Source organism: Lepidochelys kempii, chromosome 12 (genome assembly GCF_965140265.1).
Source record: "Lepidochelys kempii isolate rLepKem1 chromosome 12, rLepKem1.hap2, whole genome shotgun sequence".
Taxonomy (NCBI): Eukaryota; Metazoa; Chordata; order Testudines; family Cheloniidae; genus Lepidochelys; species Lepidochelys kempii.
The window spans coordinates 35,115,977-35,134,956 of NC_133267.1; the positions used below are offsets into that span (position 1 = coordinate 35,115,977).

At 45.1% G+C, this 18,980-nt stretch overlaps 1 protein-coding gene across 1 annotated transcript in view; it reads right to left on the reverse strand.

Annotated features, from left to right (window-relative positions):
* Nucleotides 1–923: 923 nt before the first annotated feature.
* Nucleotides 924–18,980, reverse strand: part of COTL1 (coactosin like F-actin binding protein 1) — a 33,182-nt gene continuing 15,125 nt past the window's right edge. Inside the window, exons 3-4 of the mRNA XM_073308087.1 lie at nucleotides 18,391–18,548; nucleotides 924–2,477 (exon numbers count right to left, since the gene is read on the reverse strand). Of these exons, the coding sequence (XP_073164188.1) occupies nucleotides 2,367–2,477; nucleotides 18,391–18,548 (269 nt within the window). The 3' untranslated portion in view covers nucleotides 924–2,366. The remainder of the gene's footprint in view (nucleotides 2,478–18,390; nucleotides 18,549–18,980) is intronic.

Genomic DNA, 18,980 nt, shown 5'->3' on the forward strand with positions numbered 1-18,980 from the left:
TCTCCAGGCCTGTGGGAGCAGATTAAAAAGGCTCTGGTGGTCTTGTGTTCATGGACCAGAGCAAAGCAGTGGCCAGAACGTGGCCTTTAATTCTTCTAGCCATCAAGCAGGTACTGCGCAGGCAGCTGTAACGCTAGCTTCTCCATACCGTCTTGCCGACGTGCCTTAAAGCAGACCAAACGGGAGCAGCTCTACAAGGGAGGGGGCAGCTTGTTCGCTTTGCCAACACAGCCCTTGGTCACCGTGTAACGACTAACAAGGCTTCAAAGCTGGATGTGGTGCAATCTCTGATGCAGTCTCGTTCCTAGACTGTAACCTGACTCAGTCATTTCACTCAGGCCGTAACAGCGTTTAAATGCTTACTGACCTGGGCTGCATTTGAATTGATGAGCTAAAAGTCAAGACTCCATTCTGTGCCCTCTTTGTTGTATCTTAACTTGTCAACAAATGTCCATTTCATTTACCTTTTAGGTAAGTTTTTACTACAGGTAGTCCAGCATGGTAACACACGGCACAAGTCATTAATGGAAATCTGTGCAGCCTGCTCCAAAAATGCATTCCTCGCTCAGAAATCTGTTTCTGACCTTCCTGCATCTGCTGGGAGAGAGTGAAACATGCTACGACCTAATTACAATTCCCAGCTGGTATCTGCAGTGCTGGAAATTCAGACACAGAGCTCCTGAACAAAGCTTTACAGCGTGTGTCAGCTGACTATGGTCAGCTCTCACTTACAAGAAGGGGAAGTGCAGACAGGGTCGGTATACACTTAAATGAATTTAAACCAGTGCTATGCTCTACTAATGAGCACCGAGGCTGCCTGTTCCGCACCCTACCTCCCTTCACCCACTACAAACACCCAGAATAAAGAGAGCCACCAAACCCAAACAGGTTGTATTAAAAGAACTAAACAGTCATGGACACTATTTTGAAAAACATTTCTTTACTGGTTTTTATTAGCGCCAACTCACAAACCCCCAATACACAGGTTTCAGAGTAACAGCCGTGTTAGTCTGTATTCACAAAAAGAAAAGGAGTACTTGTGGCATCTTAGAGACAACCAATTTATTTGAGCATAAGCTTTCGTGAGCTACATCCAGTGAAGTGAGCTATAGCTCACGAAAGCTTATGCTCAAATAAATTGGTTAGTCTCTAAGGTGCCACAAGTACTCCTTTTCTTTTCCCCAATACACAGTTTTCCCTAAACTTAATTCCGGGGACACTCATCATAAATGGGGGGGGGGGGGAAAAGGAAAGAAAAGAAAAAATACAGAAAAGATCTTTGTTTGGTAACTAAAACTGTGCCAATGTTATTTGATTAATCCCTGAATGTTCAGCATTGACCGACTGCTGTTGAACGTTCTGTTCCGAATGGACAGGTCTGTTCTGCTCCATCTCTCGGGTTATGAAGCTAGAACATCACTGAGCTGCCTGAAGGCCCCCCAGATGACTCAAGACGTCGTTTTAAACTGACCTTTGCAAGGGGGGGGAAATAAAAAAGGCTGCTTGGATGCAGCAGTTGTTGTTTTTGCAGTTGTTTAAAAAATAACCCCAGAGATCGCTGGGTACAAAATAGTGAACAAATGTCCAGACATTTTACTTTTTTTTTTTTTTTCTCCAGTTTACTGTTGCCATGATAACTTGAAAACATTCAAAGCACGTTGGATCAAATTTTACAGAAGGGGGAAGGTGGAGGTGCAGCACAGCAACCATCAAGCAATTTTTAAGGCAAAATTTACTTCTTCCCATTGATTAAGAGTTGAAAACGAGATTTTTATTTTTTTTTAAAACAGCTAAGCATCATTATCGCCATTGGACAGCTAAGCTCAGGTAATTTAATCAAATTTAAGTGGAGTCAACTCAAGTAGATCTGAATATCGAGGAAGGAAAATTATGTAGTCCCAAGAATACCATCAGGAACTTTAGAAAATGCCGTATGTGCACAATTCCTAGAGATTTTTCCCCTGGGGGTAACCTGAGCCTACTCTGAACCCCATTCAAATGTGAACACATACCAAAAAAATAGAAATAAAAATGGATATCATGGCAGGCCTGTAAGACCAGCAAGGTTGACTATGACAAGTGCGGGGCCAAACAGAAAGGTAAACCAACATACTATAGAAAGCATCAGCATCTGTTTGGGGACTGAGTTACTTGTGCAACTTATGTAAAAAATAAGAACAGCTCATATGGAAGAGGGAAGTGGAATGGAAAATAAAAAGTCCATTTTGGGAGAAGGGAAGGGACTTCTTAGGTGCACACAAATAAGCTGGGTCTTCTCTCGTTCGCCTCACCAGAATTTAGTTGGGTGGTTGTGCTTTGCCCCTCCCTTCCTGATCCAGGCAGATGGTACCACGTGGCTAGTGCATTTACTCATTCTGGGCATCATAATTAGCACCCCCTGCTTTCTTCAGCTCATTCTTGATGTACTCCTCCTCCAGCTCTTTGTGGTCGCTGATCACAAATTCTTTGGCAAAGTTCTAAGAGAGATAGAGAAAAGGGTAATGACGTTAATTACCTGGGGACCAGAACCTGTTCAGCTGTGTAAACACTGGGAGGCTGTTTCCATTGGAACCTCCTTTGGCCCAGGACACCTCAGGTTAAGGTAGATGCAGATTGCAACTTTTTCTCCCACGCTTTGCCTATTTAGCCTGCAAGCTCTTTGGCGTAAGGACTATCTGAGGGGTGGACAAACTTTTTGGCCTCAGGGCCACATCTGGGTATGGAAATCGTATGGCGGGCCATGAATGCTCATGAAATTAACAATTCAGAGACATTCAAATGTATCTTTATTTAATAAAGATACATTTTAGTGGAAAAAAACATTAAACCTTACTTACTATTATAAATATACATACAAAACAACCTATTCCCGAACTTAACCCCTTTCCACGCCCTCTTTGATTCATGTGAGCAATGCAGCTGGCACTTCCTGGCCACCTACTCTTTGTTTTGTCCTCAACAATGGAAAATTAACACTACTAAAACAGCAGCGTCACCTAAGCCAACAAAAAGAAAAGGAGTACTTGTGGCACCTTAGAGACTAACCAATTTATTTGAGCATGAGCTTTCGTGAGCTACAGCTCACTTCATCGGATGCATGCCGTGGAAACTGTAGCAGACTTTATATATACACAGAGAATATGAAAAAATACCTCCTCCCACCCCACTGTCCAGCTGGTAATAGCTTATCTAAAGTGATCACCAGGTGGGCCATTTCCAGCACAAATCAAGGTTTTCTCACCCTCCACCCCCCACACAGATTCACTCTGCTGCTGGTGATAGCCCATCCAAAGTGACAACTCTTTACACAATGTGCATGATAATAAAGTTGGGCCATTTCCTGCACAAATCCAGGTTCTCTCACCCCCTCACCCCCCTCCCAAAAACCACACACACAAACTCACTATCCTGCTGGTAATAGCTCATCCAAAGTGACCATTCTCCCTACAATGTGCATAATTAAGGTGGGCCATTTCCAGCACAAATCCAGGTTTTCTCACATCTCCCCCACAGAAAACCTGGATTTGTGCTGGAAATGGCCCACCTGGTGATCACTTTAGATCAGCTATTACCAGCTGGACAGTGGGGTGGGAGGAGGTATTGTTTCATGGTCTCTGTGTGTATATAATGTCTTCTGCAGTTTCCACGGCATGCATCCGATGAAGTGAGCTGTAGCTCACGAAAGCTCATGCTCAAATAAATTGGTTAGTCTCTAAGGTGCCACAAGTACTCCTTTTCTTTTTGCGAATACAGACTAACACGGCTGTTACTCTGAAACCTAAGCCAACAAGTAGCAGGCATGTGAGCTTGCACGTTCCAGGCTCTGATAGCATCTGAGGCACGTTTGGGTGCTGCAGTCGCAGTAACACGCATGCCCTCACGCAGGTCCTGAGCACAGGGGAGTGCCGGAGCGGGGCAAGCCCCCGACCCCGCTCCTCAGGGACCAGATTAAAAGGTCTGAGGGCTCACAGTTTGCCCACCTCTGGACTATCTCTTACCATGCCTGTGCATAATGGGAGTCCCAATCTTGCTTGGTGCTTTTAAGTGCTACTGTAATACAGATGGAAAGGCCTTTTTAGAGATATGGGACTTTGAAAAAAAGACTAGTTCTTACCCCAAATGATGCACAGGTAAGATTTTTTCATTGAAGCTATTAATAGCATCTTGGACACGGCATAATCATATCTATAAATTAATAAGATTGTCCAATGATGCGGCCAATCGATGCAGGAAAGCCAGTACGACTGAAGACAGAACATGATTAGGTTCCCTGCAGAACGAACCTCTTGCAGATATTTTTGTTGCCATTCTCTCCCAGGGTGTCCCACCCCCATCACCCTGCCCCCAGAACCTTCGTGGCAAGAACAGCTGGCCGGTTTTGCTAAGACCGGCTGTTTGAAAATTGAAGGTATCAGAAATACTTTGTCATCACGAATAAATGTGAATGTGAATTTGAAAGTGAAGTTTTTAATTGGTATTTCTGAGACCTTTTAGCGAGAGGCCATCCTGATCAGAAAAATCATTTCATGTTCTGTGTGGGAGGCTAATTTCCATATTGCTGGGATATGAATAAAAAAAAAAAATCACATCCACTGACAGTTAACCCTCCTCCCTCCCCCACTTTTTAATTGCTTTACAATCAGATATTGGGATCTTACACTGGCTCAGTGTCACCATGGCTACTTTAAACAACTGCTGTCATCGTTCTACTCGTCCCAGGCTGGGCTTGGCCAATGCAAGAGAAAAGCTGTTCCAAAGACATTCTGCAGATTAGTTATGGAGAGCAGGAATTACTGCCATTCGATCCAGCAGACTGCTGGGCTGAGGAAGGCTGTCCCAGTGGCCAGGGCACTAGCCTTGGACTTGAGAGACTAGGATCAATTCCCTGCTCTGCCACCGACATCCTGTGTGATGTTGGGCAAATCACTTAGCCTTTGTGTACAGACGGGGGAACTGAGACAATAGGGATAACAGAACTGCCCTACCTCACACAGGTGTTGTGAGGATAAATCGATTAATCGGTGAGGTGCTCAGTTGCCACAGCAGTGGGGGCCCTATGAGCATCTAATAGATAAGCGGACGTCTTGAACCGTCCTCTGAAGCATCTAGTATCAGTCACTGAAGGAGATCGGACACTGGACTAAAGGGACCTCGGGTCTGATCCGGCCTGACAATTCCCAAATGTTCTACAGTCTCTCTACTGAAGGTGAACTCAATATAAACTATTCTTTGGGCCACTGGCCGTGGGCGCCGCAGCACAGAGATTCAGAAGAGCTGCAGAGGCACAGATAGCTCACAAGAAGGTCAGCTGTGAAGCTCTAACACGGCACGCCGAGGTGGGTTTTGTGCAAGAGAGAGAGAGAGAGCAGACTATGAAAGACGCTCCTCAGCGCCTCCTGGGAACTATTGCTACGGTACTGAAACAAGTCTACTGGTGCAGACTCAGCATTTTCAGATCACTGGTGAAATGTACTTCTGCAGGGGTTGGGTGTGCACACCCACCCACCCACCCACCCCCTCCTGCTTCGCGTTTTCCCTTCACTCCCTAACCCTAACCACTTCCCACAGCCGGAAACATTTCATTTACCCTTTCCCCATTTCGGACACTGACATCTATCAGACAATTAAACAAAAAGGGTATGTTCCCTTGTCCTCTGTGTGGCCGTGGATGTTTAATAGCAGCAGCACTGCTGACAAAAAGCCTGATCTCCCAGCTGGACCACATCAAGAAGTCAGCAGAGCCAGGATTCCTAATTAATGAAAGCCCAAAACAGGAAGTCTGGCAGAACTAGGCAAGGCTTTCATGGGGAAGCAGTCATCTCGTCTGGGTGTAAACTGTTCTGGAACAGACCATCCAAGACTCTCTGTATATGTGTAGGGAAGAAGTGGGTTTTATATTGACATCAAATTCTACACCAAATGGAGAGCTTTCATTTTGGCAGTTTCTCAAGAGTCTCAAATTGTACTGTGGGGGAAGGGAGAGGAAAAGGTCAGTTTGGAAAAGATTTGCCACTTTTTTCATGCAATGGAAAAGGAAGGCATTCAGGCTGCGACTGATCCTGTTTCTCACTGCAGGAAACTCTCGATATTTAAAAGATACTTAAAAGGAAAAAAGCTTCTAGCAGTTAAGTGAAGCCTGGTCTGCTCTGCTTTAGTTTAAATCGCGGTCAGAAGGAATTCTGGAAAATGACAATGATTTGGCAGCCCTTCAGGCTCCCAGATCAAACCAGTCCCCCTTACCCCCATAAGCAGATCCTTTCTGGTACAGGACAGGCCAACACTACATTCCCAGAAAGTAACTGACGGATTGTGACTATTTAAAATTAGGTGTTTTGTGTTGAAAAGGGAGAAACCCAGAAGCACTTATTCCAGACTGCTGAGCATGGCTGGATTACAGAAGGGGGAAGGGACTATTTTAAGGTATTCAAGTTCCATGACACTTACCCTTCTAAGAAACCCAAAGAGCTATTGTACTTCTAATTATTCTGCGTGAAGCTCTGTAGAGGGGCTCAGCTTTTGTTAATCGCAAGCAAACTGAGTCCTATCAAGTTGCTGTTCACTGTGCAAGTATTACCACACCCCCTTGTGAGTTTAGCAGTTTCAGTCTGTTTCCCCACTGGGTTAGTAAACCTTCCCCCTCTCCAACACAAAAGCTTGCTAGTGTTACATTAAAAGTCTTTACATAGACTTTAATGAGCATTGTAGCTGGCCTATAATGCCTTTTTTTTTTTAAACTATGCCTCCATGCAAAATGTGCAAATGAAGCACAGAATCATAAAAATGTAGGACTGGAAGGGACCTCACTGGGTCATCTAGTCCAGTCCCTTAATGAGACTTTCCCTCAAACAGCCAGTTCTGCAAGTTCTGAAATTCACATTGGGTTCTTTCCTGCTTTATGCATCATCATCAGGAACCATGAGCCAAATGATGTGTATTATACAGTAGGGGCAGTTATGTTGCTTCTGAGGCATTACCTATGAACCACAGCTGGGACAGAATTAGTGCTAAAGGATATAGAATACCACAAGTTATTTCAGCTCTTTGTCAGTTGTCAATGACTGAAAAGAATTTAACAGAATGGGATAGGAGAAGGGTAGGGAAGGTGAGAGAAGAAAAAGATTAACCAGAGTGGAGTAAAACCCAAAGCATAATGCAACCAAGACAGTAAGTGGAGCTGGTCAAAATGTTCTCAGTTTCAACTGACCCTTTTTTGCCCAAATTTCAGCAAAAACCGGGAGGAAAAGGGACATGATAAAACAAAGAATAATTGTATTTCCTTTTAGACCTGCTCTAAAAAAAACTACACCAAGCTAAGCAGAAAAATAAATGAGACCCCATCTGCAGCAGTTAGAGGGACACATGATGTTTCTCCATTAAACAGCTGCCCAAAAGATACAAGGGAAATGTTTTGTTGTAATCGGACAGAGTTTGAGCAGATGCACAAGACACAACATGCAGGGTTAGAATGAGTTCCCATGAGTTATCAGGGTAGGATATAACTTGCCGAGGCAGGTTTACACCCTCAATTTATTCTGTGCTTCTTAGCTATTGCTATCCTATTAAATGGCTGAGATGCCTCCTGTGTTGGCTCGTTTACCCTAGAAGTGCGATCTGGGTCACTGCCATACTAAAGTCTTTACTTTGTACCTTTCTGTTTGCAGACACTGTCTGGGGTGTGCACGGTTCTTTGTGCTGACTTCCTGTTCACTTCCAGGTGCAAGTCTAGTTGCTGGGGAACATCTTTAAAGGCCTGAATAGACTGGCACACAGGTGACAGAGAGGAAGTGTGGTTCAGTGGTTTGGGTGATTGCCTGGGAATCTGGAGACCTGAGTTCAACTTCCTGCTATTAAAGATGTCCTGTGTGACCTTGTACATGCCATTTAGGGCAAGGTTGAGTCAGGCACCTAAATACCTTTAAAAATCTGGCCCTTAATCCCTCTGTAAAATAGGAACACCACCTTCCCCACAAGGGTGAGGGGAGAAGAGAATAAATACATTAGATTGTGAGATGCTCACACATTACAACAATGGGGCCATACAAGTATCTCAGATATAGCTGACACCACCTCCTGCCCTATCTTCCTTCATGCCAATGAAGATCTGTCAGTTCCTGGGATTAGACCAACAGCAGGACTTCCCCAGTTGAGGGCTCTCCCCCTCTGGAATTCACCATCCTGACTGTAGAGAGGATACAGGATGGTCCTTCTTGGTATAGCCTAGGAGTGATCTTTGCTTGGCTTAAGGCAGCTCATTGTGGATGAGACTTACTTGTTGTTTCAAATAATTTGGCAATAAGCAAACTGACTCCTATGGTGAACGGTGCTTGGTTATAGCAGCCCTGCTTCAGTGCAGAGTGGCCTAGAGTAATTCGGTATGTGTTTCAAGAGACTAAGAGGGTGTAGTGGGAAGAAGAGAAGGGGGCTACGAGAAACAGGAAGGAAAGTCCTCCCTCTCTGTACATGCCCAGTTTTCGAATTCCTTTCAAATAAATATCAGAATAGATATAGCTGATGCAGGCACAAAGCAGAACTGACTCTTGGATCCTGGGGCTGTTCGCAAATCTCTTGATTTGCCTCCACACACAAAGTTTTTTTTTTAGACACAACATCAGCAGAGCCTTTAGAGTGAATTGCAGCTTTTGTATTCACTCCAGAGCCAGTGACCCTACAGACAAGGAAAACAATGTGGCTGTTATGTCCGTGGACAGCAGGACTCGGCAATAACCGGAGCATCTTTGCTTTGCCTCTTGAATCATTTTACACAATACACAAAATAAAGTGTACACAGTGTACCACAATATGGGAATGCATTGTACGCTCTGCTCTGCCTTTTGAGTGCTTAGCAGAGGGGAAAGCAATAGAGACCAAGGCCCAGATCCTGCAAGCTGATCCATGCAGGCAGGCCCTTCTGCCTGCCTGGAGCCCCACTGACCTCCTCAGGACTCTACATGGAGGCAAGGGTCCACCCATCTGGTCAGATTGCAGGACTGGGGCCTGTATCTCCCACTTAGGCGCAAGGGATTTATGTGACATTTCTGACCTTCTCTCCTCTATTAAACATCTGTATGGAAGAAACTTTGCAAAGGATTCTCCCTCTCATATGGCCCCTGACTGCTCTAATACAGGGGCCATAAAAGCTCCTTAGCCAACCAAGGCAGAATTTGCTTGGTGCAGGTATTGTGTAAGATTAGGTTGCCTTGCACAGGCCCCCTTATAAATCCTGGCATAAAGGGCAGAAGGAAAGTTGTATCACATACAGCAGTGGTTCCTAAACTTGTTCCGTCACTTGTGTGGGGAAAGCCCCTGCCAGGCCGGGCCGGTTTGTTTACCTGGCGCGTCCGCAGGTTCAGCCGATCGTGGCTCCCAGTGGCCGCGGTTCACCGCTCCAGGCCAACGGGAGCTGCTGAAAGTGGCGCGGGCCGAGGGACATATTGGCCACCGCTTCCAGCGGCTCCCATTGGCCTGGAGCAGCGAACCGCGGCCACTGGGAGCCACGATCGGCCGAACCTGCAGACGCGGCAGGTAAACAAACCGGCCCGGCCCGCCAGGGGCTTTCCCTGAACAAGCGGCAGAACAAGTCTGGGAACCACTGGCATACAGCTACGCGGACAGTACTGCTGCAAAGCAGCTGGGGAGAAGTTATAGCAGCTCCTAGCGGCTTTAAAATTATGCCAGGTGGCTTGCAGTGGGCCCCACAGCAGCTCAGAATCCTTCTTAGAAGCACAGTACAGAATTCCACCCCTGACGTCTACTGGAGGCAGCTGCTGGTTTATGTCCAGTTCAGATGCAATCTAGAAGAGACATGTTCTGGGTGACCTCAGGCAAGTTATATACTCTCTCTGTGCCTCAAGTCCCTATCTGTACAAAGGGGATCGAATACTTCCTTCCTCTCACCCTTTGTCTTGTCTGTTTAGTTTGCCAGCAGCTTGGGGTAAAGACCATCTCTCACCATGTCTGTGTGCGGTGCCCTGCATAACGGAGCCTTGATCTTGAATGGGGTTTCTAGGCACTAGAATAATAGAGGTGAGTTATTGCATTGTAGCCAGTGCCACACCCACAAAAGGCACTGGCCCTACCATACAGGTGAAACCATTTCAAATGCAACATTTGCCAACCTTGGCATCCACCCATTCTGACTGTAGGGAGAAGTCAGTACCATCCTCTAGGAAATGTGGACCCCACCAATGGCAACTGTAGCTGATCTGATCTCTAACTTCTTACAAAAGGTCTTAGATAGGAAAAGTTGTGTCAAAGACTGGATTACTGAATATTGTTTATTCTGGGTTGAGAACATTAGACCCTGAACTATCCTTATTAGACCAGGACTATGAGGTGGAGCCATTTGTTATAGCTATTATGTTAAAACACCAGCAGAGAAAAAAGGATTAAAAATTGTCGTGTTAAGACAGAAGCAGAACTATTGTTTGAGTTAACAGACTATCCTCCCAGTCTCACTGAGTCTGCATGGTGACAGGCGGCCTCAGCCCCTATAAAAAAAGGGTAATTTGTCTTGCCGTTTTCAGTGGCGTTGAAATAAGGTTTCAGCCTGGTAATATTGAATGGGTTGATCTGCTAAGCCTGCAGCTCCTCTCTCAGGATACTTAGTTCTATGAATCATGGTAAATTACAGTCAGCAGCTTTTCTTCACTTACCACATAAGTGCGTTTTCATCACCCCGCACCTCCACCTTTGCAGAAGATATGGTCTGATCTAAAGACAGCTTCATTTGAAATTTAGAGAGAGTGGCCTCAGATCTTGTTTTCAGTATTTTAGCCACTTTAGTTCCCCAACAGTAGAAGCAACGAAGAGATGATGAATTATTCATACCCAGGAGGGCAGTGAACATTTAGGCCCAGATCCTCTGGGGTTGCAGCCCAGGAGGACACAGCACAAGGAAGTGTGTGAGTAAAAAAAAAAAAAAAAAAAAAGTGTCCTTAAGGCACCTTTGTACTGCCCCAGTTCTGGGCCAGCTCTGGCCACACAACGTAAGTGAAAGCTGCCTGAAGGTTACCTTCACTTGTGTCAGCTGTCAACAGCTCCAGGTAGGCAACAGAGCAACTAAGGGATCAGTGGATCCTCTTATCCAGCAACATCCTCTATGCCACCCCTGGGCAATAGATATGGAGCAACAGTGGCTCTATGCCAGCGGTTGATCACCCTATGTGATCTTCCAGCAGTCAGTATAGCACAGATGAAGACCTTGAGTGGAAGTGACCCGGTAGTGGCCATTCCACCAGCTTGTCAGGATGCTCTGCACAGTTGGTGCAGTGCAGAGTAGCCTCAGTGCAAATGAGAAGCCAGGCTTCTTCCCCCCCCGCACTTCAAGTTTGTCTTCAAACTCCGGCAATTTCCTCATCCAAAGGAATTCTGTAAAAATCGAGCAGTTTTTCACCCAAATTTACTTTAGACAGACAACAGATCATATGACCTTCTGGGCAGGAATGCTGGAGGAAACTGAATAGTCAAGGTTTCCAGAAGGTAAATGCTGAACTAGCAAATGTGAGCATTCGTACCAGGCACCCGATTTCAAAAAGAGTTACACGCATCCAACCAGGGCCTGGGAATCCCTTTATTTATACAGAGCCATGGAAGAGCTTGGTGTTTACAAAGATTTCCTACTCTGAGGAGCTTAAAACCCTAATTTAAGATGAGAATGACACAGATGAAGGAAGAGAAAAAAGGAGTTTCCCTGCCGCAAGGAGAACTAAGACTTTTCTTTAAATGAATCTCTACAATCTGCAGAAAGGGAGTAGGCCACAGAGAAAAATGCTGGTACTACCAGCCACCTGCTCTCTTTGACACCCCTTTTGCAAACAAGAGCAGATAGGCAAGAGAAGGCAAGTAGCACATCAGAGAGAGGCTGGACCTGATCCTTCACGGCCCTGCATCTCATGGAGTCCTCTAGAGCAGCTCAAAGGCGAGTGCAGAGTGGGTGTAAAATCAGCATGGTAGCATAGGACAGCCTGGCTTCCAAAGGTGTGGGGCAAGGCACTGTTAGGACCGCAGTGCGCAGGGTGGTCATTAGGCATCAGCAGAGTTGTCCCCTTTAAAACCCAAATGGAGCCTTTTTTTTTTTTAAAAAGGTAAAGACAGCCCTCCTGTGCTAAGGCCATGTATGCCAAGTTTCATCGTGCAGGAATCGGAGGGAAGACTTGTGGCCCTCAGAGGTTCATAATGGTAACACGAGCAGCCTTAGCTACCCCAGCGTACGCTGTACCTTTCCACATCTCCTGGGTGCTCCCGAGCAAGGCAGGTCAAAACAATAGCTACAGAAATGGAGACAGCCAAGAGGCTGGATGTGTATTTTAAGCACCAAGAGATGGAACTCAATTATAAAAGCAGGTAAAAATCTAGGAGAGGGCTTGGCTTTTTAAGCGACACGAAAAGCTTAAAGTGTACCACTAGTATATAATTTTAAGTGAACAAGTGGGGCCTACTCAACCAGACTGCCAAACCTGCAGCCACAGATCTACCCAGCCTGGGTCTGCTTTATCATTGGGACCTTTGCATCGAAAAAGCACCAAACGTCCTGCGTTCGATCTTTGCTATTATAAATGGTGGCCTAGAATAGGATTTGAACTGCAATGAATCTCTGAAACTCGGGATGAGCCCCTTCAGCCAGGGGACTATGTAATCCACACTAGTCCAGTGTAAATCTTTGTCCCCCCTCTCGTGGTTGGACTATGTACACAGGTTTGAGGCTGTTACTGCTGCTAATTGAATGGACTTGGTCTGCCAGCTTAAGCGCTAGAGATTTATGCTTTTAGAGTCAGAAGTCCCCACGAATTACCCAGCCAAAGGCGTTGTTACATTCCCACACCACAAGGTATGCAGCATGAGATGGAGTATACTGACAGAGCTCCATCAAGTTCATTTGAATTCCAAGAAGCTATATTGCAGGAAGTCTCCATCCACTAGCCTCTTAATATCACCTTAAAAGGCGCCCATTCTGGGTGTGTGTCTGCATGCCATCCACCCCTACTCCAAACCCATCCTCAGCTGACATTGCAGAGGGTTTGGGGCACGTCACACACCTGAATGGTGGCCTTCCAGCTGTGGTAGAGGGATAGGGGTGGAAATTGAATAGCCTGACAAGGGACCCACCCAAGGTTTACTTGAACTCCTCCAGTATAAATAAGCACAGAGTGTCTGGACTTTTTGCCATAGTTTAAGATAAGGGAATTCAGCTCCACTGAAGTCAATGCAACTGCACTGATTTACACCAGCTGAGGATCTGGCCCAGTAATTTTACAATTCTTGAAGTATCACCTCGAGCTGGGTTCCACGAGCTTTCAGGATCTCGGCAGAGGTACAGCGCCTACTGGCATTTGTTCAGCTTTTGAACAGTGCTCAGCCCGCTTGTAAATGCGTCTACAGTGCATCATAGAACCATAGGGTTAGGAGGGACCGCAAGGGTCATCTAGTCTAAGCCCCTGCCAAGATGCAGGATGTGTTGTGTCTAAAGTATCCAAGACAGATGGCAATCCAGCCTCCTCTTGAAAACCTCCCAAGAAGTCTGTTCCATTGTCCTCCTGTTCTTACAGTTAGGGAGTTTTTCCAGAGATTGAAATCTGCTATGCTGTAGTTTGAACCCATTGCCTCTTGTCCTGCCCTCTGTGGCAAAAGAGAACAACTTTTCTCCATCTTTTTTATGGCGGCATTTCAAGTATTTGAAGACCTCTATCATGTCCCCTCAATCTCCTCTTTTCCAAACTAAACATATCCAGTTCCTTCAGCTTTTGCTCATATGGCTTACATTCCATCCCTTGGATCATCTTTGTCGCTCACCTCTGGATCCTTTCCAGTTTCTCTACATCCTTTCTATATATTGGTTACCAAAATTGGACATAGTACTCCAGCTGAGGGCTAACCAGCACTGAGTAGAGCAGTACTATATCACCTCTCATGACTTGCATGCTATGCCTCTGTTAATCATAGGATTAGAAGGTACGGCCAGGGTCATCTAGTCTAACCCCCCTGCTACCTATCAGAGAATACCCAAGCAGGACTCCTTCTCATTGGAACTTGGGTCTTAAAGAGAGAAAGGTGGACTGTCACAAATATTATACCACAGCAAATGCCCTTAACGTTTTACTCCAGGGTCCACGGACTGTTTGAAACCCAGAGACTTGTTCTTATCATTTAAAGCTCAAAGCTGTTATCTGCCATACAAAAAACACCTTGTGCCATACTGCTAATTCTGAAGGCATCCCTATGTTAAGTATGGGTAGAATACACAACTCAGTGAACATAAGGGCTGGGCTGCAAGAGAGGCCACAAAATAGTGAGAAGCTCACAGCTGGGTTTTTTTAAATGTTATTTCTCTTTCTAGAGCTCCTGTTACCCCACCCAATGAACCAAAACTGTGTAAAACCTGTGCTTTCTTGGCAAAAAAACCCAAAATAAATAGATTAATATTTCTGCTTGCATTCCACTAGAGCTTAAGTCAATCGGGTTGACACTGGATTTGCACCAATGAAACTAGCAGCAAAGTGTGGCCCCTTGTTCGCAAGATATTTAGTTCCATATTTCTTAGAGCTTTGTATTGCATGCTGGAAGTTTGTCCATTCATTGTCCCAACAGTTGAAAATAAGCATCAGTATGTTGTGTTTAAAAAACAAAACAAAAAATCTTGCCGCGTTAATGCCCTTTTCGCCCTTCTTTCTCTGGCTATAATCACAGATATTGAAAGAGGGAGGAGGGGAAAAATGTGTCCACATCTACAGGTAGCTGAACCATTCAATGGAAATCAGCCACATTTATCTAGAAACATAAAAAAGGTAGTTTGCAAAACAACTATAAAACTGAGTTATTTCATAGGCTAGGATGTAGCTTAGCACTGAGAAGTGGGTGCATGGGATTCTTTGTGTCTCAGTACTTAGGGTATGTGTACACTGAACTGTAAACCTGGGTGTGTGGGATCCGGGCTTGTGGATTTGGTGTGTACAAGCCAGTGCTTGAGCATCCACACTACACTGTAAATCTGGGCTTACAATAGCTGGACCTGGGTCTCACAGCCATGCTAATATGTCCATGCTGCACTATGCAGACTTTTTGCCTTGGGTCTGCAGATTAAGCTGTGTCCACACTGCAAAATGACAGAGGTTGGACCCAAGTCTCAGTGGGACTTGGGCTCAGACCCACCAGATGGGTGGGTCCTGGGACCTGGGTCCTGAGTGCCTGGTGATCTGAGCCAGCTAGATTCATGTGTGGACAGAAGTGGGGGGTTGGGTTCAAACCTGAGTCTGAGACCAGGTTTACACTGCAATGTAGACATGCCTTTAGTGGTCCTCATTGCCATCGTACTGGACTACTTGAGGGGAATGGAGATCAGGGACAAAAGCAAGGCTCTGCAGCATTAGAGCTGGGAACAGACTATCGGTTTATAGAGTTAAGCCTGACTGGTGTGAAGGGCTTTGGAATATGCTTGCTTGGAAACTAACCCCAATAAACATCGCTTTGTCTGCACTTCGGATTTCTGGTCTTTTGCTGCCTGCGTGACAAAAACCATGGAAGTGGGAGGGTGAAGGGGAAGCCCTCTAACAACTTGATTATCCACCTGGGGGCTACCATGCATTATGCCTCTGTCTTGCATCCTTTGGTCCTGCAGTTGGCTACTTCTCCAGGTCACTGTGGATTCTGTGGGGTTTATCTCAAAGTTAAGCCTATGTATACATGCCTGTTTGGCATTATGCATCAATTCAATGGAACATACCCACACGCCCCCCATGATATGGGTTACATTCTTTGGCATTCAGTTATGACTTCCACGGGGGGGAGGGGGGAAGGGAAGAAGAGCACAAAACTACAGTTCAAATTGCCTTAAAAGTGACCCCTTGAAATAGTTTGCTTAATGGAGGTAATTTTCTAAAGAAGGTGGATGAGAATTGTCAATATATTTGGAGATACTTCGGGGATGATCTCAAAAGAGATGGATTTGCCTAATAACGTTGGTTTATAGCACAAATTTCCATAGTGTTAATATTTCAGGTTCGGAGCTTTTACTGGGTATATATTGATTAACTAGAAGCTTAAGGCTTTATGTCAAAGCCAAGAGTGGTTAACATGCCAATAGCCTATCAAATCAAATAAGCTATTAAACAAGCAACCACTCAAGTTTCAAATGACATGTAACAGGAAGTTACAGATTGTTGTATGGGTCAGTTGTCAGCATTATATAATTTCTGCTTCAACTACAATTATACAGTTTCAGCTACTGCATATTAATAAAGCTTTGCTTCATCACTACCATGTATAGTGGTAAATCTTCCGTTTCAGCATGAGTCCTTAAGTGTAGTTTCCATGTTGGGAGGTGTGGCACAAATGGGTATTTCCTAGGAAGGAGTTTGAATGTCACATTTTTGAATTATTTTAGGCTAAAATCATTAAAACAAACATTAAACTGTACATTTAAGGGACCTTCATTTTCATCCTGCACACTCCCCTCTCAAAGAGATTTCTTAATGTAGACAAATACTAAGGAGGAGGAGGAAAAACTGTTTTTGTTAACCTCCGAGGATAGGACAATAAGCAATGGGCTTAAATTACAGCAAGGGCAGTTTAGATTGGACATTAGGAAAAATTATAATGTGGACAACTGACCCATACAATAGTCCATAACTTCCTGTTACATGTCATTTGAAACTTGAGTGGTTGCCTGTTTAATAGGCAATTTGATTTAATAGGCTATTGAGTGTTAACCACTCTTGGCTTTGAAGTAAAGCCTTGATCTTCCAGCTAAAAAACTTCCTAACTGTCAGGGTAGTTAAGCCCTGGAACAAATTGCTTAGGGAAGTTGTGGAATCTCAGCCATTGGAGGTTTTTAAGAACAGGTTGGACAAACACCTGTCAGGAATGGTCTAGTTATTACTTAGTTCTGCCCTGAGTGCAGAGGACTGGACTAGATGACCTGTTGAGGTCCCTTCCAATCTCCTCTATGATTTTCAATATTCAGCCTGTTCTGACAGCTCAACAAGAAAGGATATTCTCAGGCACCAGAAAGAAGCAGTACATTTAGGGAACTTGTTTATCAAATGGGTCCCACCATAAACGTTTCTTCAGAGGAAGCATATGCTGAACTGTAAATCTAGTCAGTCATAGTTGTGCTGCTGGTGGCTAGTATACCCTTGCTTACAACAGCGATAAGAACATTTTGGTGGTCCCTTCTTGCCTTAAACTCTAAGACTGTTTTAACACCTAGTTCTGACAGTGCTTTCAGCAATAGATTTCAAAGCCCTTTACTAAGGGGGTCAGTATCATTATTCCCATTTTACAGATGGGGAAACTGAGGCATGGAGCAGGGACATGAGTTGCCCAAGGTTACTCTGCAGGCAACTGGAAGAGCCAGGAATAGAACCCCAGTCTCCTAAATCCTAAACTAGTGTCCTCTACGCTTCTATTTTAGAAGAGAGGATTGGATATTTTATTCACAGAAAACTGCATTGTGGAATGCTAACAGCTGAAGTTCCCCTCCTCCTCGATTTAAGTCTACTAAGGTCCATTGAACTTGAATTTTGTGGGAACACAATGCTGCATCAGAATGCCCTACGCATGCTCTAAATGGTTAAATTACACTTTGTGCTTGGACAGACAAATTCCACTGGGGAAACTTTCCAAGATGTGTGCTTAGTACACACATCTCCATGTTCCTGTTACACCCAATCCCAAACAGGAAACTATTCAAATCTAGTTAACTATTAAAAGTGGTTAGTTAATTAATACCGACTGCAAGCCCAGCCTTGCAGTCTATTGTCTCTGCACAGTGGGATAACCTGGAGCCTTCTGACGGTCTAAAATAAAAACCACCGATAAGCGTGGTAGTGTATTTCCTTATCACCTTTATCCAATATAACTACCAGCGCACGGCTATACATGCCTCAATATTAAGGGCTTGTCTACACTGGCAATTTACAGCGCTGCAACTTTCAGAGATGTGTAAAAACAAGCTTCCCGAGCAGACTGCGCACCAGTGCTGGGGGCTACGCCCCGCGTGGAAGCGGCTTTTTAAGGGCACTCTCCCAGCGCCGCGACCACACAAGGCATGTTAAAGCGCGGCCGCGGCTGTGCTTTGGCCTTGCCAGTGTAGGCTAACCCTAAGCGGTTCTTATATCAGGCAGAGAAGGAACAGGGGCTAAGAGATATTTACCCAGGCGAGGACCGGATTGTGTACTTTTCTTGCTCTCCGTACAGCCACAAGCTTTGGTGGCAGCTGACAGTCCAAAAGGCGCTCATTTTAACGCAGCGCGCGAAGGGCAGATTGGGTCTTGGTGACAGGAAGGAGGGTGAAAAGTTAAAGCTTTAGAAACAGAAGAGTTTTCTAAGGATGAGCCAGTTTCCCTCCCCCACCCCATGCTCTCAAAGGCTAGAAGCAGGGCAGAAAGGTGGTGTTACCTGCACTACTTCTTTGACCAGAGTCTTGTCAGTCCCAGTTTTGGCTCTCTGCAGGCCGCTAACGCTCTCCCCGATCCACGTGATGAGGGCAAACTTGACTCGCTTGCTCATGGCATCCCCAGTGGTAAATCGGACAAATCCAAACAACCTGATATCATCTTTGAAAACAAAGAAACAAAAAAAAAAAAAAAAGGAGAAATCATTATCATTAGACGGGAGACCAAAATATTACCTCACTAAAGAATGTCTTGGTAATTCAGATCAGGGGACCACCTGGCGATGCTCAGAATCGACTAACACTTATACAAATGTAAACGCTGTTAGAATAGAGGATCTTCCCATATTGGATCTACCTTTTGCTATTGCACTCTCACGGCCTAGGAGTTCCCTGGCTGGCACAGCTGTACCATGCCAGCTGCTATGTTGTTAAGTTTGGAAGTGAGGAACACACTCACAGTTGGCCAGGTCTTTCAGGTCTACGCAGCTGACCTGGATGATGCATTTAGTCTTCAGCATGCAGGAAAGGGAAGACATTGATCACTGGCCCCTATGCCACAAGCTGCTCTGGGAAGGTAGGAATCCACCTGTGC